This window comes from Heteronotia binoei, chromosome 21 (assembly GCF_032191835.1).
Source record: "Heteronotia binoei isolate CCM8104 ecotype False Entrance Well chromosome 21, APGP_CSIRO_Hbin_v1, whole genome shotgun sequence".
NCBI classification, from domain to species: domain Eukaryota; kingdom Metazoa; phylum Chordata; class Lepidosauria; order Squamata; family Gekkonidae; genus Heteronotia; species Heteronotia binoei.
Genome location: NC_083243.1, coordinates 74,489,900 through 74,517,744, shown reverse-complemented (window position 1 = coordinate 74,517,744; position 27,845 = coordinate 74,489,900). Strand labels below are relative to the sequence as shown.

Sequence of the window (27,845 nt, the reverse complement as noted above, 5' to 3'; positions counted from 1 at the left end):
GTTATTTTATCTGTTGTAAGCTGCCTTGAGCCCCATAAGGAAGAAAGACTGCTAATAAATGTTTTAAATAAATAAATAAAATATTCTAAAGTATTTTTTTTTAAATGTTACTAACAATTCTGTTACCTGCAGTTACACTATACTATGTCTACACTAAAATCATGCTGTTTTTTGTTTTAATTTTATAGGTTGCCTTTAAAAAAGAAAAACCCCTTGCCATTTAATTTCTGCAATCTCAGAGAATATACCACAACATTGGGATTGTTTATCTTGATCACATTACCTTAATTAGGCCCTGGTTTAAAGAACTATTTCATTCTTAGGACCAGTACTATCCCTTTTCAACAGATCATTCTGTATTTTTTATTTATAAATTTAATGATGTATTGTGCACCAAATTATGCTTTCACTGAATTTCTTCAGCTATTGAAGGTTCGTTCAGTCTTGACCTAAAAAGAAAATGATGGAAGATCTGCATTTGATTATTGGAAAAGATAGCACACAACCTAGGGAGGGGCTGTGGCTCAGAGCATCTGATTGGAATGGAAGGTCCCAGATTCAATAACCAGCTTCTCCAGTTAAAGGATCTGGTAGCAGGTGATGTGAAAGACCTCTGCCTGAGACTCCAGAGAGCTGCTGCCGGTCTAAGTAGACATTATGAGCTTTGATAGACCAAGGGTCAGGTTCACTGTAAGGCAGTTTCATTTGAATCTTAAAAAGAAGAAAAAAGTCCTCAAATTACTGATATATCTAGTGTCATTAGCACTAATGCAAATATTTACCTTAAGTGGCATTTTACAGTATTCATTAAGTAAGGGCACATCAAAAACTAGCCGTCGCAATAGTTGCTGTAACATAGAAGGCCGTAAGTGACTGTAATTGAAAAAGAAATTCTCAATTAGTGTTTTGCATAAATTTTGATGAAGCTGCAAGGCAATTACAGAAATGATGGGAATGCAAGCCACTCAGTGCAAGTAAAACAGATTATCTAAAAGGAAAACAGAAGAGTGATTACAATCTATTCAGTCATGAAGAACTGGAAACATTCCAGGGCTTTTTTTTGTAGAAAAAGCCCAGCAGGATCAGCATATTAGGCCACACCCCCTGACATCACCAGTCACACTCATCTCATAGAGTTTCTGGTGATCGACGCTGGAAGTTCTAGAGCAGGGATCCCCAACCTCTGGGCCGTGGACTGGTACTGGTCCGTGGCCTGTGAGCAACCAAGCCATGAGTTGTATAATTATTTCATTATATATTGCAATGTGGTAACAATAATAATAGGAAGAAGACTTTGGATTTATATCCTGCCCTCCACTCTGAATTTCAGAGTCTCAGAGCGGCTCACAATCTCCTTTACCCTCCCCCCCCACAACAGACACTCTGTGAGGTGGGTGGGGCTGAGAGGGCTCTCCCAGAAGCTGCACTTTCAAGGACGACTCCTGTGATAGCTATGGCTGACCCAAGGCCATTCCAGCAGTTGCAAGTGGAGGTGTGGGAAATCAAACCCAGTTCTCCCAGTTAAAAGTCTGCACACTTAACCACCACACCAAACTAATAGAAATAAAGTACACAATTGCATCATCCCAAAACCGTTGCTCCCCCCACCCCCCGGTCCCTGGAAAAATTGTCTTCCACAAAACTGGTCCCTGGTGCCAAAAAGGTTGGAGACCGCTGTTCTAGAGTAAAGACACTACAGTCACTCTAGCAGACAACCACCACAAGAACCTTAGCTTTAAAGCAGTTTCCAGCACAATCACCAGAGGTTGCAATGTTGCTAATTTTTTAAGAAGAGGAACCAGAACACTGAAAAGCCCAGGATTGTGTGTGTTTAAATTTCTGAATATGCTCTGAGGAATAAAGGAAGTTGCCAGATACAAAATCGTAGAAGGGTTTTTCATATACCTTCAAAAGTGTAATTATAAAGCAAATTATAAAGGGAAATGTAATTATAAAGCAAAAGTATAAAAAGATAAAACATGTTCCATTAAAAAATCATAAGCCCCGCCCCCACACAATACTCCAGAAAACTGGCTCAGTGATAAGGATCCTAAAAACACTTTAGCAATTGTGAAATTTGTCTCAGTCCTTTCAGCACTTTTATTTAAAAAAAATGAAATGTGGCTTCTGCTGCTCAAGCTTCTGAGAGTACAAAAGGAGAGGAAATCATAAAGTACTAATACTGGTGGAAAAAACAAATGTATATAAAAAAAGAAACTTGAGGGGAGAAATTAACATTTCTAAAACTGTTATTTGAATATATCAGACTGTTTTCAAAGTCTTAATACCAATAGAAACCTCAGTAAGTAAAGGGGTATAACATTTAAAAGTGAGAGCATTCACAAACAAACTACAAATCATCCAAATAGTTGTTCAACCCCCCCTCCCCAATGCAAAAGGAAGAAACGTAGAGTAATGACTATGACAAAGTTGGAAATAATAACCACATTCACTTCAGATAGAAGTCACCCCAGGTATTAAGAACCATTTAAAGCAGAGTGAAGAGGGAAGATAATAATAATACCAATAATGTTAAAAATAATATAGAAGAAACTTCTGAGGATAGCTCAAGGAATTAAGACACACACACATACACACAGAGCAACCAAAATAAACACAGCACATACACAGGAGAGCTGTTGAAAGTAATCACGTTTCAACCAAGTTCTTCAGGTCAACACAGAGAAACCAAAGCTTTTAGCTTACTCTTTTATCTGTTTTAACTGTGCAAACGACTGTGCAAACATCTTCTAAAGGAATGCAAAGGAAAAAAAAGAGGGCCTGGGCTAGTTTCTCTTTCTTACTCACAGCACTGGGAACAGCCTTTATTCTTCAAGCTTTATTCTTCAACCTTCCCCCAGGCTGACTTCGCTGAAAGGTGCACATACACCTTCCATAAAGGAAGCAGTTCCTAAACTGCTTCTAGCCTTACCTTGGAAAGGCTGCATATGGTAGCTGTTGCAGCTGGGGCTTCCCTCTGCCTGTCAGCTGGCTGCTGATGGGGGTGGAGGAGAAGCTTGCAAAACTAGGACCTGGAGTCCTGGCAGTCCTTGGAGGCAGGCACTTAGTAGTCGTTCTAAGTGGCTGCTAAATGCCTGCTTTCTCCAACAAAATGATTGGAGAAAGCTGGCTTGGAGAGGGCAGGCACTTTAAGAGACAGTTTGCTAGGTGCCTGCCTTTTCTCCAAGCCTGACAAAATGCTCTGCAAGCCAGCCCGAGGACTCTGGAAGGAAGCAGGAATTCTGTTCCTGTGAGTTCTGGTCCAAAAAAAGCCCAGAAACATTCTATGAAAAAGTCACTATTCTGAGAAATCTGGGACATGGGAAGAGTCTTAGTTTGACTGTCTTTACCAAGGTAGGAGAAACTATGATGGACACTTTCACACACTTTTACACACATTAAATAACACACTTTCAATCCACTTTCAGTGCACTTTTTTATTGTGTCAAATGGCAAAATCCATTTGCAAATGGTCATTGAAGTGGATTGAAACAACCTTATTCAGCATGCGTGGAAGTACCAATGTTTCTTCCACTGTTTTCTTATTTGCCCAGAATCTAACAAAAAAGAAAGAAGCAACTGGCTTGCACTGGGCTGCATAAGAGAGTCAATGTATCCTCGACCTGATTTTAATCACATCAGTCATATCCCTTCATAAGAACATAAGAGAAGCCATGTTAGATCAGGCCAATGGCCCATCCAGTCCAACATTCTGTGTCACACAGCGGCCAAATATATATATATATATATATACACACACACACACACACACACATACACACTGTGGCTAATAGCCACTGATGGACCTCTGCTCCATATTTTTATCTAACCCCCTCTTGAAGGTGGCCATGCTTGTGGCCGCCACCACCTCCTGTGGCAGTGAATTCCACATGTTAATCACCCTTTGGGTGAAGAAGTACTTCCTTTTATCCGTTTTAACCTGTCTGCTCAGCAATTTCATCGAATGCCCACGAGTTCTCGTATTGTGAGAAAGGGAGAAAAGTACTTCTTTCTCTACTTTCTCCATCCCATGCATTATCTTGTAAACCTCTATCATGTCACCCCTCAGTCGACGTTTCTCCAAGCTAAAGAGCCCTAAGCGTTTCAACCTTTCTTCATAGGGAAGGTGTTCCAGCCCTTTAATCATTCTAGTTGCCCTTTTCTGAACTTTCTCCAATGCTATAATATCCTTTTTGAGGTGCGGCAACCAGAACTGCACACAGTACTCCAAATGAGACCGCACCATCGATTTATACAGGGGCATTATGATACTGGCTGATTTGTTTTCAATTCCCTTCCTAATAATTCCCAGCATGGCGTTGGCCTTTTTTATTGCAAACGCACACTGCCTTGACATTTTCAGTGAATTATCTACCACGACCCCAAGATCTCTCTCTTGGTCAGTCTCTGTCAGTTCACACCCCATCAACTTGTATTTGTAGCTGGGATTCTTGGCCCCAATGTGCATTACTTTGCACTTGGCCACATTGAACCGCATCTGCCACGTTGACGCCCACTCACCCAGCCTCAACAGATCCCTTTGGAGTTCCTCACAATCCTCTCTGGTTCTCACAACCCTGAACAATTTAGTGTCATTCGCAAATTTGGCCACTTCACTGCTCATTCCCAACTCTAAATCATTTATGAACAAGTTAAAGAGCATGGGACCCAGTACCGAGCCCTGCGGCACCCCACTGCTTACCGTCCTCCACTGTGAAGACTGCCCATTTATACTCACTCTCTGCTTCCTATTACTCAGCCAGTTTTTGATCCACAAGAGGACCTGTCCTTTTACTCCATGACTCTCAAGCTTTCTAAGGAGCCTTTGATGAGGAACTTTATCAAAAGCTTTCTGGAAGTCAAGGTAAACAACATCTATCGGGTCTCCTTTGTCCACAAGTTTGTTTACCCCCTCAAAGAAATGTAACAGGTTAGTGAGGCAAGATCTTCCCTTACAGAACCCATGCTGAGTCTTCCTCAATAACCTGTGTTCATCAATGTGCCTACTCATTCTGTCCTTGATAATGGTTTCTACCAACTTTCCCGGTATTGAAGTCAGACTGACTGGCCTGTAATTTCCTGGATCTCCTCTGGAACCCTTTTTAAAGATGGGGGTGACATTTGCTACCTTCCAGTCCTCAGGAACAGAGGCAGATTTCAATGAAAGATTACAGATTTTTGTTAGAAGATCCACAAGTTCAACTTTGAGTTCTTTCAGAACTCTCGGATGTATGCCATCCGGACCCGGTGACTTATTAGTTTTTAATTTGTCTATCAGTTGTAGGACCTCCTCTTTTGTCACCTCAATCTGACTCAGGTCTTTCAACACCCCTTCCATTAGTGGTTCTGGGGCGGGCAAACACTTCTCATCTTCCACGGTGAAGACGGAGGCAAAAAATGCATTCAGCTTCTCAGCCATTTCCCCATCCTCCTTCAGTAATCCTTTTACCCCATGGTCATCCAAGGGCCCCACTGCTTCCCTGGCTGGTTTCCTACTTCGAATATATTTGAAGAAATTTTTATTGTTGGTCTTTATGTTTTTTGCAATATGCTCCTCATAGTCCCTTTTTGCCTGCCTGATCACAGTCTTGCATTTGATTTGCCACTGCCTGTGTTCCCTTTTATTAATCTCACTTGGACTGGTTTTCCGATTACAAACATGACATGTCTGTTGAGTTTTGCATAATATTGCATTTTGTCCTCTAGATCAACAATAGACAATGCCATTTCAGGAAGGTATGAAAAGATATTTGGGGCTAGGAATAGGGTTGCCAGATCCCCTAGTGAAGATTCTGCCCCCCCAGATGCTGATCAACTGGCTAGTGGGGGGCTCATTTGGAGAAAGGCCCAGGTCTTGTTGCCGATATGGCACAGAAGTGACATCTCATCCCAGTGACATCCAGGTGACACTCTGGTAGAAGCCAATTTTACCATGGAATCTTTGCCCAAATACCAGAGGGCTGCCTGGATGGTACTGTTGTGATGACACTACTTCCTTTGTGATGCCAGCAACATGACCTGGGCCTTTCACTTCCTTCAGGTGTCGCCCTCATACCCTGTTGGTTGGCAACCCTACCAAGGAAAAGCTTTGGGCTTTGAAAAATGGACACCTTCTAAAAACCAGATATTTTTAAAAAGGTTTCTGAAAGAGATGCATTATTCATGTACAGGAATGGAAATAAAATTGTTCAAATTATAAAGTACAAATCTTCTGGAAGGTAAGCCTATAAACGCCTACAAAGTAAACAAGAATTTTATATAAAAAAGAATATTTGTATAATACTTACTGGCAAATAGCAAGCAAGCATTCTTCAATAGTGTCTCTTTGAGCTTTTGTAAGGGAGCGTCCTTTGGAGAGTCGATATATTGTATGAAGTGTGGAATCAATTAGAGAAACATAATGCTCAGTTCCCGAAAACAGAGCAGCGCACCTTGTGAGTAATGGAAACACAGCTGTGCAAATATATCTATTTAGAGCAAGAGCTGTCTCTGTGGTACTCAAAGAAACCTGCATAAAAGATATAAGCAGTTACTAAATATATTTGTGTGTTATGAGGCAAGTGTGTTGTAAAAGCACAAGATTTTCTATATTTTAATCTTTTTCTTTTTAAAAATGGTACAGTGTTAGTAATTCCCTTAAACTGCTAATGTTCTCTTAACCTGATACAGTTCTTTCTTTGACTGGTGACAGCATTGGGCACTTTAAGGAGAAAAGTGCTGATGCACTGTTATGTAACTCCTACTATACCTGCTAATGAAAGGCATGTGAGAATCATGTGCAGCTAGTTAAGAATTGGGTAACATGATTGGCTAGCTGCACTATATCAACAGAGAGCCTAACTCTCATTCTCTGTGGGTTGATGAATACGGAGGACGTGCAGAGGTGTGGAGAGCTATTGTGATCAGAGGGTGTTACTCTGTCGGACTGACTGATGATGATGATGACTTGGTATGTGTAAGACTACTCTCTTGGACTGTGACTGTGTACTGCTAACTTGGATGGACTGAACTTGCTGTGTATTGACTATCTGCCTGCCTATTACTACTCTCTTTGCCTTACCCCAAATACAACTGATTCAACTGGCTTGTTGGAGTTTTTGTCTTCATAGAACTTTTACTGGTGGCTGCACTTATCAGGGCACTCATACCTGCAGAACTTCCACGCACACTGACATCGGTTATGGGCCCAGCGTGGTCTACGGGGGAGTAAGCTCTGTCTGCTGCAGCATTTTCCAGCGTTCTACTCGTGAGTAAGACGAACAGTTTTTGGGCGTGGCACTTTGTATGTGTATCAGGCAAACCATGGAGTCCAGCGTACATGTCTCTGGCTTCCTCATTACGAGGCTTAATGGAGACAACTACGTCACATGGTCAGAGAAAGTCACCATGCTGTTGAAGTACCAAGGGTTGTGGGAGTATGTGGCAACTCCGCCAGACTTAACAGTGTTACATGCGGCTGATGATGCGGATGTAATAGCCAAACATCGGAGTAATGATGATAAGGCATTCTCGTTAATTGGCTTAACCCTGGAAGATTCACAGCTCATCCATGTTAAAGGGTCTACTACTGCCAAGTCATGTTGGGACGCACTAAAGGCTCTATATGTGAGAGAGAGTGTCGGGTCCCACATTTTCCTAATGAAGAAGCTCTTGAGTGCACGTTTGGAGACAGGTGGAGACATGATGACTCACCTGGAATACATGAAGCGCACTTTACTCCAACTGCAGGAAAAGGAGGTAACTTTTTCTTCCCTGCAGCAGGTGTACATAATCCTCTGTTCCCTGGACCAGAGCTATGATCAATTTGTGGCTAACCTTGATGTTGTTCCACAAGCTGAGCTCACCGTGTCCAGCATTTCCCACCGACTGCTGAATGAGGCGATGAGGAGGAGAGACGCAGCTCAATTCCATGAGGCTCCAGCCCATTCAACAAATGTTCCTGCCCGGGAGGTTCTTAAAGGGGCAGAATGCAAAGCAGCTGCAGCTAAAGCATATGCTGTACGCCAACGCCAGTGCGGCTTGAACAAAAGGAAACATTCTCCTGCTGTTACTAAAGGAGGTGGGTGTAATGTTATCATTAATGATTCCTCCTGCAGTAGCCAGCAATTTATGATTGACAGTGGTGCGACGGAGCACATTGCCAAGGATAGAAGGCTTTTTGAGACATTCACTCCTACACAAGGTCAGTGTGTGAAGCTCGCAAACGGGCTGTCTGCCAATGTAGCAGGGAGTGGTCTTATCAACATCCCTAGCCTTGGGAGAAAGTTACACATGCTTAATGTTCCAAGCCTGAACTATAATTTGCTTTCAGTATCAGCCTTGACTGAACAGCACTTTAAAGTTTGTTTTACAGCTACAGACTGCAACATATGTGCAGATGGTATATCTGCTAAGGCCAAGAGGAAAGGCGACCTATATTTCCTTGAGAAGGAGCGTTCAGTGCAGCATGTGAGTACAAATAAACCACCACATGATAATTGCATACATCTCTGGCATCGCAGACTGGGGCATATCAATTTCCAGGCGGTGAAGAAGACTCTTCAAGCGGCCGGAATTACCCCCAAACCATGCGGATGTTTCATAGAATGTGAAGTATGCAAGGCTGTCAAGTCCAAAGCAGCAGCAACTATGTCTCCTAGCAAGTTTCAGACTAATGAGATACTTGATTTAGTGTTCCTCGACCTGATTGGCCCGTTCCCTATGAGGAGTTTGGGCGGGGCAAGGTTCTGTTTATGCATAGAAGACCATTTTTCCCGGTATGGTTTCTGCTTCCTTCTTAGGTCTAAGGCGGAAACATTCCAGGCATTCTACAACTGGCTTCGCTTTGTGCAACGGAAGACAGGCAAAGTTCCTAAGTCTATTCTCAGTGATAATGGGTCTGAATTCTGCAATGAGAGAATGATTTCTTTGTGCAGGAGATATGGCATTGAACGAAAATGTACAGCTCCTTATAGACCCCAGCACAATGCCTTCTGCGAAAGAAGGAACCAATCCCTGTACAATATGTGTATGGCTATGTTAAAAGACAGTGATTTACCCTTGAGCTACTGGGGGGAGAGCATGATGTGTGCTTCTCATGTACTAAATTTGTCTTGGTCATCTGCTATAGGAAGGATTCCTGCAGAAGCCTGGTATGGCAAGAAGCCCTCCATAGAGCATGTAAAAATCTTTGGGATCCCTGCATACGTCCACATCCCAAAGGAGCTCAGAAGGAAGGGAAAAGACAAAGCTGAAAAGTTGTTGTTTGTTGGTTATTCTAACAATCATCGAGCTTTCAGGTTCTGCCATGCTGGAGAGAAGAAGATAACGACCAGCGCGTCGGCAACTTTCCTTGAGAGATCTGTTGGCTGGCAGCGAACGTCCTCGACTCTAATCCTGCCGACAGCAGAGAAACAAGAGACACCACCCGTTCCTAGGAAGGGGAGGAGGAGCCCGTCGCCCAGCAATGGAGCAGTCAAGGAGGAGCCGTTAACCCCTGCATCTCCAGGAGCTGGTGTTTCACAGCAGCAGATGGCAGCACAACAGACAGTGTCTGATGAATCTGCAGAACCGGTGCTTCGGAGGTCGTCACGTGAGACGAGGCCACCGGATCGCTACAGTCCAGGACAGGCATGTACTGTGATTGCAGAGCCCTCTAACTTTGAGAGCATTCAGCATCTATCACAGGAGGAACAGTCTGGATGGCACGCTGCAATGAGCTCTGAGCTAGAGTCCCTGCGTAACCTGCACGTCTATGGAGAAACCACTCTACCGCCCGGTCAGAGACTCATAGGGTGTAAATGGGTGTATAAACTCAAGCCTGGCACAGATGGTACTACTCAGTACAAGGCCAGACTTGTAGCCCAGGGATTCTTGCAAGGGGGGCAAGATTACGATGAAATTTTTGCTCCAACCCTTAAAGCCACTTCACTTTATTGTGCTCTCACTATCGCAGCAAAACAGCACTGTATGATTAGGCATCTTGATGTTAAAACAGCCTACTTGCATGCCCCATTGAGACACTGTGTGTATATGAAGAAACCACCAGGTGCCTCTGGTGACAATGATAATGACAATGATAATGCTTGTTGGTTGCTTAAGAAATCCTTGTATGGATTAAAGCAGGCTGGATTCGAATGGAATCAGCATTTGGTAGATAACCTTAAAATGTTAGGTTATAAGCAAGGAGTTGCAGATCCCTGTGTGTTCACTAAACAGAAGGGGGAGCAACAATGCACCATCCTAATTTTCGTGGATGATTTGGCCATAATATGTAAATCTGCCAAAGTAATGAATGATACTATTGATGCTCTAAGGTCCAAATTTACTGTGAGAGATCTAGGAGAGATCAAGCAATATGTTGGCCTAGAGATAGAAAAAGTAGATGGTGGATACAGAGTATCACAAAGGGCAAAAATATCCCATTTGCTAAAACAGTTTAAAATGGACCAGTGCAAAGGGGTGCAAAGTCCTATGTTCCCATGTAATGAGTCAGACAGCGAACAGAGTCCACTGTTCGATCAGGGGATATATCAATCCCTGATTGGCAGCTTGTCATATCTAGCTAATTGGTCCAGACCGGACATAGCCATGGCCACTAATGTATTGGCAAGAGCAATGAAAGAGCCAAGGCAGAAACATTGGCTAGCAGCTAAGCATATCTTAAGATACTTAAAGCAGACCATGGATTTAAGTTTGTTTATAACTCCTACTGGAGAACTTACCATGCATGCTTACGCAGATGCTAGTTTCGCCAACGATCCTGATACTAGGCAATCTACTACAGGAATGGCTATTTTTCTGGGTGGCGCCCTGGTTGGGTGGCGGTCACTGAAGCAAAGACACATGGCTCTGTCTACGTGCGAGGCAGAATACGCGGCCTTGAGCGCTATATGTACTGAACTCATATGGTTCAAGCAATTGTTGTTAGACTTTGGAATACGTCATGTCAATCCCATAATTGTGAGGGAAGACAATCAGGCTGCTATACAGTTAGCAACAACTCTTGGTGTCAAGAGTAGGTCCAAACATACTGATGTACGTTTCCATAACGTTAAGCAATGCTTGGAGGATAGACTAATCGTGCTTGAATACTGTGAAACCAATGACAATGTTGCAGACTTGTTTACAAAGGTTCAAACACATGTGAAGCATAAAGAAAGCTGTCTATCGTTAGGTCTTTAAAAAATGTGAAAAGCAGTAATGTCATGCTGTAGAAATATTGTAACTATGAATGTTAAAGTTACATGCAATGTATATCCCATGTCGTTACATAAGGGGGAGGATGACAGCATTGGGCACTTTAAGGAGAAAAGTGCTGATGCACTGTTATGTAACTCCTACTATACCTGCTAATGAAAGGCATGTGAGAATCATGTGCAGCTAGTTAAGAATTGGGTAACATGATTGGCTAGCTGCACTATATCAACAGAGAGCCTAACTCTCATTCTCTGTGGGTTGATGAATACGGAGGACGTGCAGAGGTGTGGAGAGCTATTGTGATCAGAGGGTGTTACTCTGTCGGACTGACTGATGATGATGATGACTTGGTATGTGTAAGACTACTCTCTTGGACTGTGACTGTGTACTGCTAACTTGGATGGACTGAACTTGCTGTGTATTGACTATCTGCCTGCCTATTACTACTCTCTTTGCCTTACCCCAAATACAACTGATTCAACTGGCTTGTTGGAGTTTTTGTCTTCATAGAACTTTTACTGGTGGCTGCACTTATCAGGGCACTCATACCTGCAGAACTTCCACGCACACTGACAACTGGGAATAAAAAAATGTCCTTTTTAAAATTTGCACAAGACCTAATAAAAGCCGGGGGGGGAGGGGGGATTCTTCTTTCTGATTCCTGAGCACTACGACTCTTGCAGCTATAGCTCAGATGAGTCAAGGCCATAATTTAGTGTTCTGTAAGTTCCTAGTATCTTGAGGCTATTTTAAATGAATTTTCCAGACCATGAATTTTGTTGAAGTAACAATTAAATCTGTCCTTAGTAGCAGTGATTATTTTAAATACAGCTCTATATAGAGATTATTTTCTTCCCACAGCAAGTTAAGGCACTTATTGACTTGTTAATAAACTCTGACGGTTTCTTTGCTGTATTCTCCCCCTAATGCTAAAAGTGAACATTTTAATCTGCATATGTGTTATTCACTGTTACTGGCATTAACAAATGAAGATGTATAACATACACACTGCACTGCAGAAGACTAAGGGTTTCCAGCTGATGCCCGGCTCCCTGCAGGAGTTGAGGTGTGGGGCAGAGACAAGGAGTGGGGTGCCATTGGCATGACAGTGTGATGCCCCTTCTAGTAAAAACCTGGAAGTGATGTCACACCCTTCTAGGAAATCACTGGAAACTCTTTGTGAAACTGTAGAGTTTCTGCCAATTCCTTGAGTGATGTGATCTCACTTTCAGGCTTTCCCTGGAAGTGACATCATGCTGTTACACCAATGACTATTTTTAAAATATTTTTTTCTCCTGCTAGCTGGTGGAGCATTGATGGAAAGTGATGGTTGCCCGTTGGAGGGTGTCACCATAAAAGGAGTTCTGGCAAGTAGTAAGTAGTCTTACTATGTGTATGCGTGTATAAAAACAGGTTTCCTACCTGTAACTGATGATCTTCAAGTGGTCATCAGTGCATTCACACTCATGAGGATGAAGTGCCAGCGCCAATCCCTGATCGGTAAATCCAAAGTCCGGGATTTTTCACTGCCCGACCCTGGTAGGCATGCGCGACAGCCCCAGTGCGCATGCCCACCCGGTAGGCGCGAATATCCCGCCAGTTCCTTCCCGCCGCCACCTATCAAGAGTACCATGACCGGCAGCAGAGGGGAAGGAGGGCAGGTAGTGTGAATGCACAGATGACCACTCGAAGATCATCGGTTATAGGTAGGAAACCTGTTTATCTTCTTCATGGTCTCTGTGCTTCACACTCATGGGAGATTAGCAAGCTAGGCTTACCTGGAGGAGGGAGCTGGCGATTATGCCGAAGTAGTGGCTTGAAGGACCAGGAAACCCAGCTGTGCTCTGCGATGCTTCCAGACATCCAGGGCATAATGTCGCATGAAGTCATGAGGAGATGCCCAGGTTGCAGCAAAGCAGATGTCCGCCAAGGAAGCACCCTTCAGAAATGCTGTGGATGTAGCCATAGCCCTAGTGGAATGCGCACGGAGTGGGCCTGGCAAGGGATGCTTAGCCAACAGGTAGCAAAATTTAATGGCTTCCGTGATCCACTTAGAAAGTCTCTGTGCAGAAATTTTGAAACTCAACCTAGGAGCCGCATAGTAGACAAATAGATTGGGATTCTTCCTAAAAGGCTTGGTGCAATGCACAAAAAACAATGCCCTCTTAACATCCAAGGCGTGCAGATGTCTCTCTTCTGCAGAAGAAGGAGAAGGGTAAAAAGTAGGCAAAAACACTTCCAAATTAAGGTGGAAACTAGACACCACCTTAGGGAGGAACGATATGTCCTGGGCCAAGAACACCCCATCATCCTGAAAAGAGATGTATGGAGCGTCACACCGTAGAGCCACTAGATCACCTGTCCTCCTGGCTGTAGTGACGGCCACTAAGAAGGCAGTCTTCCAGGCTAGAAGATGCAACAGACAGGTAGCCAAGAATTCAAAAGGCTTCCTCGACAGCCGGTCCAGGACCAGTGGCAAAACCCAAGCAGGAGGAGGAACCTTAGACGGCGGGTGAAGCCGCAGAAGACCCTTTAAAAATGTTTTGAATGCTGTTGTGTAAAAACCAATATGCCATCCACAGGGTCATGATGAGCCGAAATGGCAGCCAGATGTACTTGAATCGAGGAATGATTAAGTCCAGCATCAACAAGAGAGAGTAAAAACTCAAACACAAACTCAAGACCAGCAGAATGTGCACCGATACCTTTGTCCCGCAAAAAAGACAGGAACTTAGCCCACTTTCCCGCATAGGAGAGGCAAGTTGACAACTTTCTATTATTCAACATCACATGTTGCACTCTGTCGGAGAATTCTAGAAGTTGTCCCTCCATTCATGATGGGAGACGTCTCCCCTGCACAGGGAGTCCGCTCAAACATTGAGCTCCCCAGGCAGGTGAGTAATAACAATGAAGGTCTGAGAAGCTATGCAGGTCTCCCAAAGCTGCAAAGCCAATGCACACAGCTTTCTGGACACCATCCCCCCTTGATGATTTATATAACTGACAGCCATCGTGTTGTCCGACATCACAGCTACAGTCTGACCATTGATTAGGGGTAGAAATGACCACAAGGCCAGATGAACTGCCATGAGCTCTAAAAAACTGATGTGATGGTGAGCCATTGATGAGGGCCATGGGCTGCCTATGCAAAGATCTCCAAGGTGCGCTCCCCATCCCCACAACGAGGCATCTGTTGTTACCGTGAGTGAGGGGAGGGAGAGATGAAATGGAGCTCCTCTGCAAAGATTGGACTTCATCCTCCACCAATCCAGAGAGTGTAGCACCAGCAATGGAACTTGCAGAATCTTGGATGGGAGATCTCTCACCGGATTGTAAGTCCTGATTAACCAGAGCTGGAGGATTCGCATCCTCAGCCTCAGCCTCGCAAAGCGCAGAACATTGGTAGTAGCTGCCATGAGGCCCAAGAGGCGTTGGATCTGCAGAACAGAAGCGCATCTCACCGCCTGAAGGAGTTGAACCAGGGAGATGATATCCAATGCTTGGGAATCTGGAAGAAATACTAGGTGTTGGCTGGTGTTCAAAATCGCTCCCATAAATTGAACTCTTTGCGCTGGAATCAGGTGAGACTTCTTCTCGTTCACCAGAGGTCCTAGTGCACTCAAAACGTTGAGAATAACTTGTAGATGTGCTCTGAGAGAAGCTTTGGGCACAGCAACCACCAAACAATCGTCTATGTAGGGGAAAAGGATGATACCCTGGAGACGAAGGTAAACCACCACAACAACCATGGTCTTTGTGAAGACCCTGGTGGCCTTAGAGAGCCCAAAGGGGAGCACCTGGTATTGAAAATGGTGCGTCCCAATGGCAAACTGAAGAAACCTCCTGTGACCGGGGAAGATGCTGATGTGGAAATAGGCATCCTTCAAGTCCAGGGTGGCCATCCAATCTCCCTTGTTGATGAGTGGAAGGATGCTTTGTAAGCATTCTGATTTTCTGATAAGCGATGACTTCGTTCAGGCCCCTCAGATCCATGATCGGACAAAGTCCACCATTCCACTTGGGAACTGTGAAGTACCTGGAGTAGAACCCCTGCCCCTTGAGATGATTGGGAACAGGTTCTATAGCTTACTTGCTGAGCAGATTTTGAACTTCCTCCAGTAGAACCACTGCAGGGTGTGTGATCATCAATCTGGGATAAGAAGGGGGCTGAACAAATTCTATCGTATAACCCTCCTGTATGATGGACAAGACCCACTTGTCTGTGGTAATCCGCCGCCATGCTTGCAGAAATCTGTGGAGGCAGGTGGGCCCAGAGGAGGCGGGGGGAGAAGGGGGGATGTCAAAGTCCCTGCTTGGGATTCCTGCCAGTCTTAGACTTTCCCATGTGAGAGGAAAAAGAAGAAAACTTGGTTTTCCCCACTGCAGCGAAGGAACTTTTGACCTCATACTGTCCTGTACACGGCTTCCACGAACTCTCAGGTGATTTGGTGTAGTAAGGCTTCTTAGGCCATTGTTTGGACCATGGACGAGACTTGCCAGGGTGAGGGGAAGATGAAGGTACCCCCAGATTACAAGATGTCTTAACGCTTTTGTCCATTTCTTGTAGAACCGCATTCGTAGTGGAGCTGAATAGATCCTCACCTTCAAAGGGGAGGTCCTCTACCCAGGATCTGGTGTCTAACTGGAGGGCGGTGGCTCGAAGCCAAGAATGATAACGCAACATAATGGCCGAGGTAAGCGTCTTAGCTGCAGTGTCCACCATATGTTTTGAAGCCTGCAGCTGTTATTTTGCCAGGAGCATTCCCTCCCTTTGGGCCTTTTTGGCCAAAGTGCGCTTATCCTCAGGCAGAGAAGTTAGGAGCGGTGAAAATTGCTCCCAGAGGGAATACCGATATCTCACCATGCAGGCAGAATAATTAGAAATTTTCATTCCAAGAGTGCCCGCAGAATAAAAGCACCTGCCAAAAGTGTCAATCCTCTTCCCTTCTTTATCTGGAGGTGAGGCATGGGTCTTCTTAGCCTTGGATGAGGATGACACAACTACAGAGTTGGGGCGTGGATGGTTAATGAGAAACTCTGCGCCCTGTTCCTGGATCCTGTACATGTGATTCATACGCTTGGAAGAGATAGGGGTGGAGCCAGGCTTGGACCAAGGATCTTTGATGGCTTGCAAGATGATCTTAGTAATGGGAATGGCTACCGCTGTTGAAGTGTCCTTCTGCATAATGTCAAAGACTGTCATCAATGACCGGCTGAGGCTGGACCACTGGCAAAGACAAGGAATGTGCCATTCTTTTAATGAGCTCCCCATAGGATTTCATATACTCGGAGGGAGAGATTGGAAGATCCTCTGCTATCCTGGATTCTGGGGACGATACCTCCTGGTAATGGCCCGACTGCTCCTCGTCATCGGAAGGCGATGAAGATGCGCTCTCCGCCGATGGTAAACCTGGGGCGTCAACAGCAATTCTAGTCAAGGTTTTCTCGACATTGGGACCACTGGAACATGCCAGCTTCCTGACCAACTTCAGGGTCAAAGTCGGCATCGAGAGAATGTGTGAGGCTTCCCAGTGTTGATCCCAGTTTTGGTTCTGAGGAGGGTACCAAGGATATAGCGAATGATAGGGATAGCCCCCAAATGGATAAGCCCATGGTCGCGGGTCCCAGTTGGGCAGAGGATGAGGATGTCTAAAAGTGTCCGAAGGCTCTCCAAATCTCACAGGGCATCTTTGGTGTCGAGCGGTCCCTCAGCTGCGAAACATCTAAGTCCAATGCTGAACTCAGATTGCCACCCTCCTTCAAGTCTGCCGACCATTCTATAGGGTCAACCTCCTGGTCGGAGCCGGAAAGGGAGGTCTGCAGAACAACCATTGGACCCGAGGGGCTCTTTGGTCGAATCGGTGAAGCGAGGATTTTTTCCGGAGGCTCCCCCGAGACGATCGCCAGGTCCTGCGGTGGGGAAGAAGGGGTCTATCTATCTTGGCGCCTCTTTTTCTCCTTATGTTTCCTGATCTCAGCAGAACAAGAGTCCCGGGCACCTTTGGCCTTCTTGGCCGGGGTCGATGGTTCCAACTGGGATGCCAAGCCCGCACGCTTGTGGGGGCGGTCAGTTCCTTGGAATGGTTGGGTTGGGTGGCCATCCAAGCGCTGGTTGGTACCGATGTCGACATCTGTGGTGTGAGAGCCAATTTCACCAGCGCCGCCGAAAGCCTTGCAGCTCGGTTTTTTCTCATCTGCTTGGAAAATTTTGAGCTGTGATGACAGGATTCCACCCGATGACCTTCCCCAAGGCACAGCAGACAAAGAGAATGTCCGTCTGGAGGAGGGATCTTACTCCCACACTTGAGGCACCGCTTAAAAAACCCCCAATGCTTTCCAGCTTTCCATAGACAGGGATGGGAGAGAAGGGCTGGGGGAAAAAACCCGAAAGGTAGAAACAACTAACTAATAGTCTCTCCCTTTTTTTTTTTTTACAACAGGAACAAAGAAAAACAAAGAAAAAACGAAGAGAACCCAGAGAAGGAAAAAAGGTGAATAACTACCAACCGGAGAAAAGAAGAACAAGTCTATCTGATGTGGCGGTAAAGAAAGAACCAGCGGGATATTCACGCCCACCGGGTGGGCATGCGCACTGGGGCTGTCGTGCATGCCTATTGGGGTCAGGCAGCGAAAAATCCCGGACTTTGGAGTTACCGATTGGGGATCGGTGCTGGCGCTTCATCCCCATGAGTGTGAAGCAGAGACCATGAAGAAGATGTAGTCTTATTATGTGTATGCATGTGTGTGCACATTATGACCAATTTAGCATGAGGCTTGTTCCAGGTGGAGAGCCTTTTTGCTCCCAGGGCTTCTCTCTGTTTTCGCACAAGTTGCTCTGGAGTTGCGAGTTGGCTTGGCGCTCTTCCACAGCAAGCAGGACCCTCTTCCAAGCGGTTTCTGTTTGCCGTGGGAGAACGGCGCACCAACTCACAAATCCAGGGCAACTTGTGCGAAAATGGAGAGAAGCACCAGGATCAAAAGGGCTCTCCACTCAGAACAAGCCCTATTGCAAAACTGGTCTATGTATCATTAAAAGTCTCCACTGTTTATTTTCTATTTTGTATTATTTAGAGAGTTTCTTCCTGACTTTTTACAAAATTAACACATAAGATAGATTATATATAAAATGCAAAAAGACAATACAAAAGACTAAAAGACCGCTAACATCCTCAAAAAACGGCTGTACCATAACAGCAGCAACAAAATGAGAAATAAAAACAAGCTGTCAGTAGTAAGTTAATGAAAAACTGCAGGAAAAAAGTATGTTAACATATAGTGAAAGCATCAGTGCAGGTTAATGGCCAACAAATGCCCTCTGGAAAAAAATAGTTTTAACATATCTCCAGAAGGTCTACAGCAAAGGTCATGGTGGGTATCCTGGTGCAGGGAGTTCTAGAAGACACAGCTGGGAAAGCACTACCATGTGTGCCCAGTTAGCATGGGTTTGTGGAGAAGGGCAGTAGCAAACTATGGGTGGAGGAATTTATAGTAACTGTTGTCATGAACAGATCACTATCTGGCAAGCTACAGACTACTGGAATCCTAGAACTTCTGCAAGGGTAGGGTATGACATAGAAGATCATCCAAGTGGATCACAGGCAGGGTCCTAAGTACCCAAGTCCTAAGCCATTTATAGTGCAATCCTAAACAGAATCAATGGACTTAAAAGTGTGTAACTGCTCAGTTAGAACTTTAAAATTCAATAACAACACTGTGAACTGGGCCCAGTTGCTGATCTTTATCTAGGTCCATGTTGGCTGTTGGTAATCCCGTGGAAAAGTAAAGGGTTTTTTGCTACCTACATGTTTCAGAGTAGGTTCAATTAGCCTGTCATGTGTGTTGTCCAGAGTCACTGTAGCCATTGTCCCTGTTTATTTCATCCTTACCAGTTCAAACGAGGAGCCAGGTGAATGATCTCCAGCATGAGAGGTCCTTTTGGAGCAATTACACTCACTCTCAGCCTACTATACACCAGCAGAATCTCTAACCTTGTGTCTAAGCTGAACACATGATTTTCATACACGAAATTGGAAGAATGTTAGACAGGGAGATGATTTAATTTAATTTTTGTATTTATATCCTGCCCTATCCCATGTGGGCTCAGAGTGGCTTACATGATGAATAACACAATCCTTACCTTTCCCAATCAAGCTTTCCCTGAAGCTTCACCAAAAAACCCTGGTGAACAGCTGTTTATCCAGTCAAGCTCAATCACAGTCATATTATGCATGGGAGTTATTTTCCCATTCACCAATCTAGCATACAACAGCAAGATATTAAAGTTTGTAGATGGGGTCTGAAGCTGAGAGGGACTGTTATTTTCTGATTCATCGTTTCTTAGTCACGATACCACAATGACTTCCTCAGATCTTTTATTTGACCAAAATATATTGCTTAAGGTGAATACAGCTTTCAGTTACCCAGAATTCTATTCCAGGCAGAACAAAATATGCCATGCCTTGAGTTTCAATTTGTATCAACTAAGGTACAGTTATTTGTAGACCACCCTGAGTACTGATGTGGAATAATCCAGTAAAAAATACTCACCGTATCCAATGAGGCACAAGCTCTCAAATCTGGTAAAAATCCAACCTCCAGGAGATGCAGAAGGAAACTTTGGTCCTTTATCCCATAGACACGATCTAGAAATAGCACCATGGGTGCCTTATGGTCAGGGCAGAAGCTTGCAGACATGTCAGGTTCAGTAACTGTTCCATCTGAAAAGGAATTATCCCAATTATCCTAATGCAAGGTATATTTTATACTACATAGATCAAGAATCAGCAGATTGTTATTGAAAGAGTTCTTTAAACAAAAAAGAGTGTTTGGCCTGGAGGTAAACTGTAAAGTTCAGTGAAAATCCAAGGACCCTACTGATTATCCCAGCCACATGGTAAAACCTTTACAACACTACAAGATCTTCTTCTCTAATTAAAATTAAAGTGCCTCATTCCCTTGCAGATAATGAAACCATCACAAAAAAAGCCAGAAACAAAGAGGAGGGAGGTTTCTTCACTCTGGACAGAACCTCCACCTATGAAAAAAATACCACTTTTCCTCAGACAGCCCTGAAAGTGGGGGACCCAGACCCACCCCAACAGACTGCTCAATAATAGGATGAATGGAAATAGCTGGAAGGGAAGTCTGTCTCTATTCAAGCCTTAGTAACTATAGCATCTTGTGCTGAAATAAAGCACAGCGCGTCCATGCCGCCGTGGTGACCAGGAGAAGTCCCCTGGTCACCCAGCGCGGCGCGCGAAAAGACTCAGCCAATCACGATCTGTGACTGGCCAGGATTGGGCTGGGCCAGCTAGAGGGCTGTTCCGGGTATAGTGTATATAAAGTGGGTCCCGGCCCGCGTTGCCCTGTTCTGTGATGTACCTTCTAATAAAGTATGTTGCCTTCTGCACGTCTCGTCCCTGAGTACATTACACTGGCGACGAAGGTGGGATCGGGCTAGGAAGGCTTCCCCCATGGAAAGCAGCTGACCTGGCTGGAGACGAGGAAGGCGCAGGACCGCAAGAAACTGAGATGCCCGCCGCCACAATGGCGAACCCTAGCATAACGACGGGCCATCTTGCTGAATTCAACCCCGACCACCCCGAACGGTGGGAAACCTACACTGAACGGGTCGAGTGCTACCTGAGAGCCAACATGATCATGGATGACAACCGAATGAGGGACGTCCTGCTGAGCGTCTGCAGAGAGGCAACCTTCGAAATTGCACGAGGCCTCTCTACCCCAGCGAAGCTCACTGAGAGGTCATACGGGGAGGTCGTCAGGCTCCTCACAGGGCACTTCTCGCCCCAACCGTCCCTTGTCGCCAGCAGATTCCTCTTTCACAAGAGGGATCAGAAGCCCAGGGAAACAGCTGCAGTCTACCTGGCCGCTGTCCGCCAGATCGCTAGTAACTGCAGTTTCGACAAGCGGGAGGAGGCTCTGAGGGACCGATTCGTCCGGGGCCTCCGCGATGAATGGCTACAGCAGAAGCTCTTCGCCAAAGAAGAGCTCACTCTCCAGCAAGCCTTCAACAAGGCTACGGCCTTCGAGAGGGCTACCAAAGCATACAGCCACCCATGAAGAGATGGCACCGGGCGATCGGGAGGACGAAGAGGCGTTCCAGCTCCGGCGGCCACAAGGAGCGGACCCAAGAGCCCCCACGAGACAGCGAGCAATGGAGAGATCTCCCACCACCAAATGCGCCAACTGCGGCGACCCCCACGAGCGGAGGGACTGTCCATACCAAAACATGGACTGCCGAAGCTGCGGGAAGATAGGCCACATCGCTCGGGCTTGCCGGGACAAGAACAGCCGCCAGCGACCGACAGCACATCATGAGTTCACCGAGGCCCATACGACAGCATCGACCACCCTGCAGGTATTAAACTTGCCCCTCTCCGCCCCCAACAAGGTCAAAATGTTGGTCCTCATCGAAGGTGCCCCCTGTCTTATGGAGGTGGACTCGGGGTCCTCCATCTCCATTATTTCGGAGGAAACCCTAAGGAAACTATGTCCCCGCCGCCGCCTCCAACTGAGGCCGGCTGACTTTGTTCTGAGGGATTTCCAAAAGAACCCGGTACACATTGTGGGTTGGGCCCGGGTGTGAGTAGACAGAGGGAACTTCAGGGGACCCCTGGACATTTTGGTGGTCAAGCGCCAACTTACCACCCTACTGGGGATGGCCTGGTTCCAACCACTAGGGATCCAGTTAGTGGGGGTGGAGCACGTACAGGCAAGTAGTTTTGAGGACTGCTGGGAGTTCCCAGCAGTTTTCAACGGGTCCCTGGGGAGTTACAAGGGGCCGCCCATTACCCTACCGATCGATCTCCTGGTCAGACCAATCCGGCTCAAGGCGAGGCGTGTACCGTTCGCCTTAAAGCCTAAGATAGAGGCAGAACTGGACCGCCTCACAGCCCAGGGCGTCTTAGAACCAGTGGTGTATGCAGCCTGGGAGACCCCCATAGTAACACCGGTGAAACCTAATGGGGACGTGAGAATCTGCGCTGACTACAAGTGCACGATAAACAAAGCGCTCCAGGACAACCCCTACCCCGTCCCACGTTCTAGTGGCTCTAGCAGGGTCCCGGGTTTTTGGGAAGCTGGATTTGGCACAAGCGTACCAGCAACTACTGGTCGACGTCAAGACAGCAGAGGCCCAGACCATTGTGACCCACAGGGGGGCCTTTAAAGTTAGAAGGTTGCAGTTTGGGGTTAGCGTTGCTCCGGGGATCTTTCAGAGCATAATGGACTCTCTCCTTAAAGGGATCCCTGGAGTACAGCCATTTTTTGATGACGTTTTAATCGCCGCCCCAGACGCAGGAGAGTTCAGCAGCCGCCTGCGAGAGGTACTCCGCCATTTCCAAGCGGCGGGACTGAAAGTAAAAAAAGAAAAATGCTTGTTAGGAGTTCCGCGGGTGGAGTTCCTGGGGTTCACCGTGGACACGGCGGGAATTCACCCGACGGAGGACAAGACCAGGGCTATTGTCCAAAGACCTCCTGGTCTCTAATGTGGTGCTCCACCACTTTGATGAAGCCCTGCTGCTGATTCTGGCTTGTGACGCCTCCCCGTATGGGGTGGGTACAGTCCTGGGGCACCAACTCCCGTACGGGAGGGAAGTGCCGGTCGCGTACTACTCCAGAACTCTAACCCCAGCGGAGCGCAACTACGCTCAGATCGACAAGGAGGCTTTGGCAATCGTGGCAGGGGTGCACAAATTCAATGATTACTTGTATGGCAGGTGCTTCACCATAGCAACGGACCCTGGGCCCCCTCGCCCCTGATGCCAGACCCCACAAATCTTGTCGCAGCGGGTCCTGAGGTGGAACCAATTCCTAAACTCTTACACATACACCTTGGTACACCACCCGGGCAAAGCCATGGGTCATGCTGACGCCCTTAGCCGCCTGCCACTTCCCTCAATGGACCCAGATCCCGCACCGGCCCACCTGGTGATGCTCCTAGAGTCCCTGCCCGAGTGACCCCTCCATGCCGCGGAGGTGGCTCGGGCCACACGCAGGGACCGCATCCTTGCACGGGTTTTGGACTGGGTGGGTAGGGGGTGGCCAACGGGCACGGAAGACAGTGAGTTCCGGCCATTCGCATCTCGGAGAGACGAGCTATCCACCTACAAGGGATGCATATTCTGGGGAAGCAGGGTAGTGGTGCCCCCCCATGCGCAAACAAGTACTAGATGCCCTACACAAGACCAACCCAGAGATAGTGAGGATGAAAGCGTTGGCCCGCAGCTACATGTGGTGGCCAGGCATGGACGAGGAGATAGAGGGGTGGGTGAGAAGGTGCCAACCATGCCAGGAATCCAGGCCCGATCCGCCCAGCGCACCCGTCCACCGCTGGGAGTCGAACCGGCGGCCATGGTCCCGCCTACACTTAGATTTCGCCGGGCCATACCAGGGACAGATCTTCATCCTGGTCGACTCATATACAAAATGGTTGGAGGTGATCCTGGTGGCATCCACCTCCACGGCAGCTGCAATCAAGGCCTTGAGGAGGGTCTTTTGCACACATGGGATCCCCGATACCCTGGTTACAGAGAACGGGACCACATTCACCTCCTGGGAATTCCGGGAGTTTATGGGCCGGTACCTCATACAGCACATAAGGCCTGCCCCCTTCCATCCGGCCACCAACGGTCAGGCGGAGCGCATGGTGCGAGCCACAAAAGAGGCTCTGGGTCGCATCGTGCAAGGGGACTGGGACCACCGCCTGGCAGCCTTCCTGTTCCACAACAGGATCACTCCCAACACGGTGACAGGGTCCAGCCCCGCAGAGCTCCTCATGGGGAGAAAGCTTACAACTCGGTTAGACAGGCTACACCCGGACTGGGCCACCAACGTCCGCAGTTCCCCCGAAGTTGGGGAGGCAGCGCGGGGGTTCTTTCCGGGGGACCCGGTGTACGCGAAGAACTTCGCGAATGGTCCAGAGTGGGTAGCCGGCTGGGTAATGAGGGTGACGGGGTCTCGATCATACGAGGTGGCGACTGGGGGGGCAGATCTTACGGAGGCACATCGATCAGATGCGCCACTGCACCTTGCCGGAGGAACCGGCCGGAGTGGAAGAAGCAGGAAGCGGGGGAGAACCAACAACAGACACACCAGAACTGGCATCGCCTGAGCTGCCCCTGCCAACGTACGATCTCCCGAGACCGGCCGATCCAGAACTACAAGCCGAACCAGCCCGTCCGCTACCGGAGACAACTCCACAGGAGGAGACCCCTCCACGGGGGCCGCTCCGACACCACAAGCGACCCCAAGGCGATCGACTCGGGAGCACAGGGCTCCAACCTACTTACAAGACTATATACATTAACTAGGGGGGGGGGGGAGTGTAGCGTCTTGTGCTGAAATAAAGCACAGCACGGCCATGCCGCCGTGGCGATCAGGGGAAGTCCCCTGGTCACTCAGCGCAGCGCGCAAAAGGACTCAGCCAATCACGATCTGTGGTGGGAAGTTTGACTGGCCAGGATTAGGCTGGGCCAGCTAGAGGGCTGTTCCGGGTATAGTGTATATAAAGTGGGTCCCGGCCCGCGTTGCCCTGTTCTGTGATGTACCTTCTAATAAAGTATGTTGCCTTCTGCACGTCTCGTCCCTGAGTACATTACAGTAACACTGCCTATAGTACTACTAGAATGTTCTGAAGAGACAGATCATGAGAATATTGCTTACCTCCATCATCCCCCCCAAAAAACATCAGAAGCAAATTCCCTCATAAACTCATAAAAGTTGAGGATGACAGCCTGGTCCTTCAGAGATTCCCAATTCTCAGCTCTTCCAACCTTTGTAGACATTACTAATCTGTGCTTCTGGGGTGGAGAAAAACCTGTTCACCTCCCCTCCTTGCCCCCACAGGAGTACTGTGGGGCAAATTAAAGCAGCATTATCAGGATCATGGTTTTGTAAGTATGCACACCCTGATCCTATGCCTTGAGAGGCTATGGAGGTCCTGCAGTTGCTTTTCTGGGACAGGGAGAGAACAACCTGCTCACATCCCCCTACAAATCTCTATCCTATGCTTCTCAAAGCTATAGGAAAAAACTGAAATGAAGGGAATAGCAAACTCTATTTGCCCTTCTTCTTCCAGCTTTATAGGGCTGCTTACTTAAATGGCTGAAATTCACAACTTCATGCTTCTCCCACCTAGAGTTGCTTTGTGGCTCAGGAAATCTGCCATTTCCAAGAAAACATCTCTATAGGATTGATGCTGAGAAAAGCAAGTTCTTTATCTTCCCTCCCAACCCAGGAAAATGGAGCCGTATCCCCACCAGACTGAATTTCCAGCCTTTGGTAATTAATGGGACAGATTTCTCTTTCAAATCTAGAGAATCAGCAATTTTACTTTTCAAGTCCAGAAATGTGGTCCTATACTGTCCTCCAGAGCTGAGGTTGGAGGAGAAAAGGAGCTGTTAATCCAGTCTCCTTAAAGAGGTCCAGTGTGATTACTGTGAAGTCTGAATTTGGCCTGTTACAGATCCAGTTATGACAAACAGGAATAACCTTCCTTAAGTGGAAACAGCCTAACTATGTGACTTCAGGAGCTCAGCAAGACCCACTGAATCAGAACAGCAGGAACTGTTTCTGAACAGTGAAAACAGTATAAAAGACCAGAGCAGAACAACACAATATCTTCATGCTATCACTCTTCCTTCAGTCTAAGGAGCCTTCCTCAAATCCAAGGGGATCTTCCTCTACTGGAAGAGCCAATGAAGTTAGGAGAACACTGTTTTGGCTGGAGGAGCTTCCTCTAACCTCAGGTAATATACAACAGAACAGACTCTTTTCTCATGACTTCTACCTTCAATCCAGTTCTTCTCTTCACTCCTCCTGTTGTTTTTGCTTTCCTTTCCTTCCTGCTACTTGTATTACTGTACTACATCACTGTTTTCTTTTTCTTGCTAGTTTGCTGCTTTATTACTCTGCTTCATTCTTATTTTCTTTTCTCTTTAAGTGTTGCTGTTTTTCTTTTTGAAAAATCCGGGTGTTTACTCCGGAAACACTGTGAACTCCAGAAAACACAAGGTAGCTATGCAAACTGCTTTAGTTTACAGAATAATGTAGGCATAGGGTAATTTAGAGATGTGTGTGTTAACTAGATGGACTAGGGGTGATTAGGAAGGCACGGTGTTGGATACTTTACTGTCATATAGTCATTTATATTTGTCTTTATATGTTTCTTTTATTTGCTTAGTAATTTTATTCACCTATGATATATACAGTTGCTTCCTGGTCAGTGTTCCCACTGGGGCAAATTAGAACCAGATTTTCAAGAGCAAAATTAGCAGTCCACAACATTTTGCTATGGGTTCCCTACCTGAATAATGTGAATTAATTAGAAGAGCATTCAAAATTTGAGGAGCGAGGAGTCAGTTAACCCACATGGCTTATCTTTAGATTGCAAGGGGGTCAAAGGTATGAGCTACCTTGGTGATTGTAACTACATTCATTTTCTTTTGTTCTTTAGAAGCATAATCAAGTCTTGCCTGGAAATCAAGTCAGGTTGCCAATCCCTCATGGGGCTGGGGGAATCCCCCACTGACAGAGTGGAAAAGAAATAAAATTTAAAATGGCCATTAGACCTATGTCATGTTGTCACTTCAAAGGAAATTTGGAAGCGAAGTCAAATCTCTCTACAAATTACCAAAACCCCTATGGTTTTACCAGATAGTATCTGGTGATTCCTGGGTCATTTCTCAGTTTCACCTAGAAATGATGTGCCTTCACCCACAGCAGCACCCCTCGTCCCTCCCCCAATCTCTTGCTTGCTGCCTGGCCCCTGTAAAATCAGGTTGGCATCATTCTTGAGTTATGCTCCAGGGATTACTGAAAAAAGGATATTACTTCCAGTTGTAATATTAAAACCTAACAGCTGGCACCTAAAGAAATTGGCTAATTTTCCACAGTTGTTTTACATTACCTTCTATCCCAAGGTTAAGTCCCAGATTAGCTTTCTAATGAAAACTAAACCAAGGCTGTGTCATACATCCTTTAGTAGATGTGTTGGCTGAACGTCCACATACATTTCTGCTTCAGTAACTCTGATACTGCAGTTTACACTGCAAGCTTACCAGAAGTCACAGCTGTCTTTTTCATAGTTATGGCTACTCAGGATCAAATTACACACTACAAAGTTCCATTTTTTAAAAAAGTCAACTAACTGAAAAACAGAACAAAAGAAAATTAGCTAGAGAGAGGTTGTTTAACCCTTCTAGTTGGTTTTCAGCTCACTATCAACCTCCCTAATGTGATTTTTCAAGTATTGCAGAAAGGAATAGAGCAGAATCCTCTCATTCTGCTCAGTTAAGTCCTCATACCTTTAGTCAAGAGATCTGGAACCTGCAGCAATAATTGAGGGGGTAAAGGTCATTTGGAGGCTTATGTTACTGTGTATATTTTGGATTTGTGATTTGTAAGCTGCCTTGAGCCACAAGAAAATGCTGAACAGTGGATATACATATTTTATTGAATAAACAAAAATGTATATGATAACTACTTAATTACATATTGAGTTTATTTAATTGGAAAATTTGTAAGTCAGCTCTCCAGAGACCTGCTTGAGGTAAGATGATGAAGAAGAAGATATTGGATTTATATCCTGCCCTCCACTCCGAAGAGTCTCAGAGTGGCTCATAATCTCCTTTACCTTCCTCCCCCAC

At 46.2% G+C, this 27,845-nt stretch overlaps 1 protein-coding gene across 1 annotated transcript in view; it reads right to left on the bottom strand.

Annotated features, from left to right (window-relative positions):
• RYR3 (ryanodine receptor 3) overlaps window positions 1-27,845 on the bottom strand; it is a 721,882-nt gene that overhangs the window by 275,370 nt on the left and 418,667 nt on the right. The window contains exons 47-49 of the mRNA XM_060262621.1: window positions 19,726-19,895; window positions 6,288-6,508; window positions 783-873 (exon numbers count right to left, since the gene is read on the bottom strand). Of these exons, the coding sequence (XP_060118604.1) occupies window positions 783-873; window positions 6,288-6,508; window positions 19,726-19,895 (482 nt within the window). The remainder of the gene's footprint in view (window positions 1-782; window positions 874-6,287; window positions 6,509-19,725; window positions 19,896-27,845) is intronic.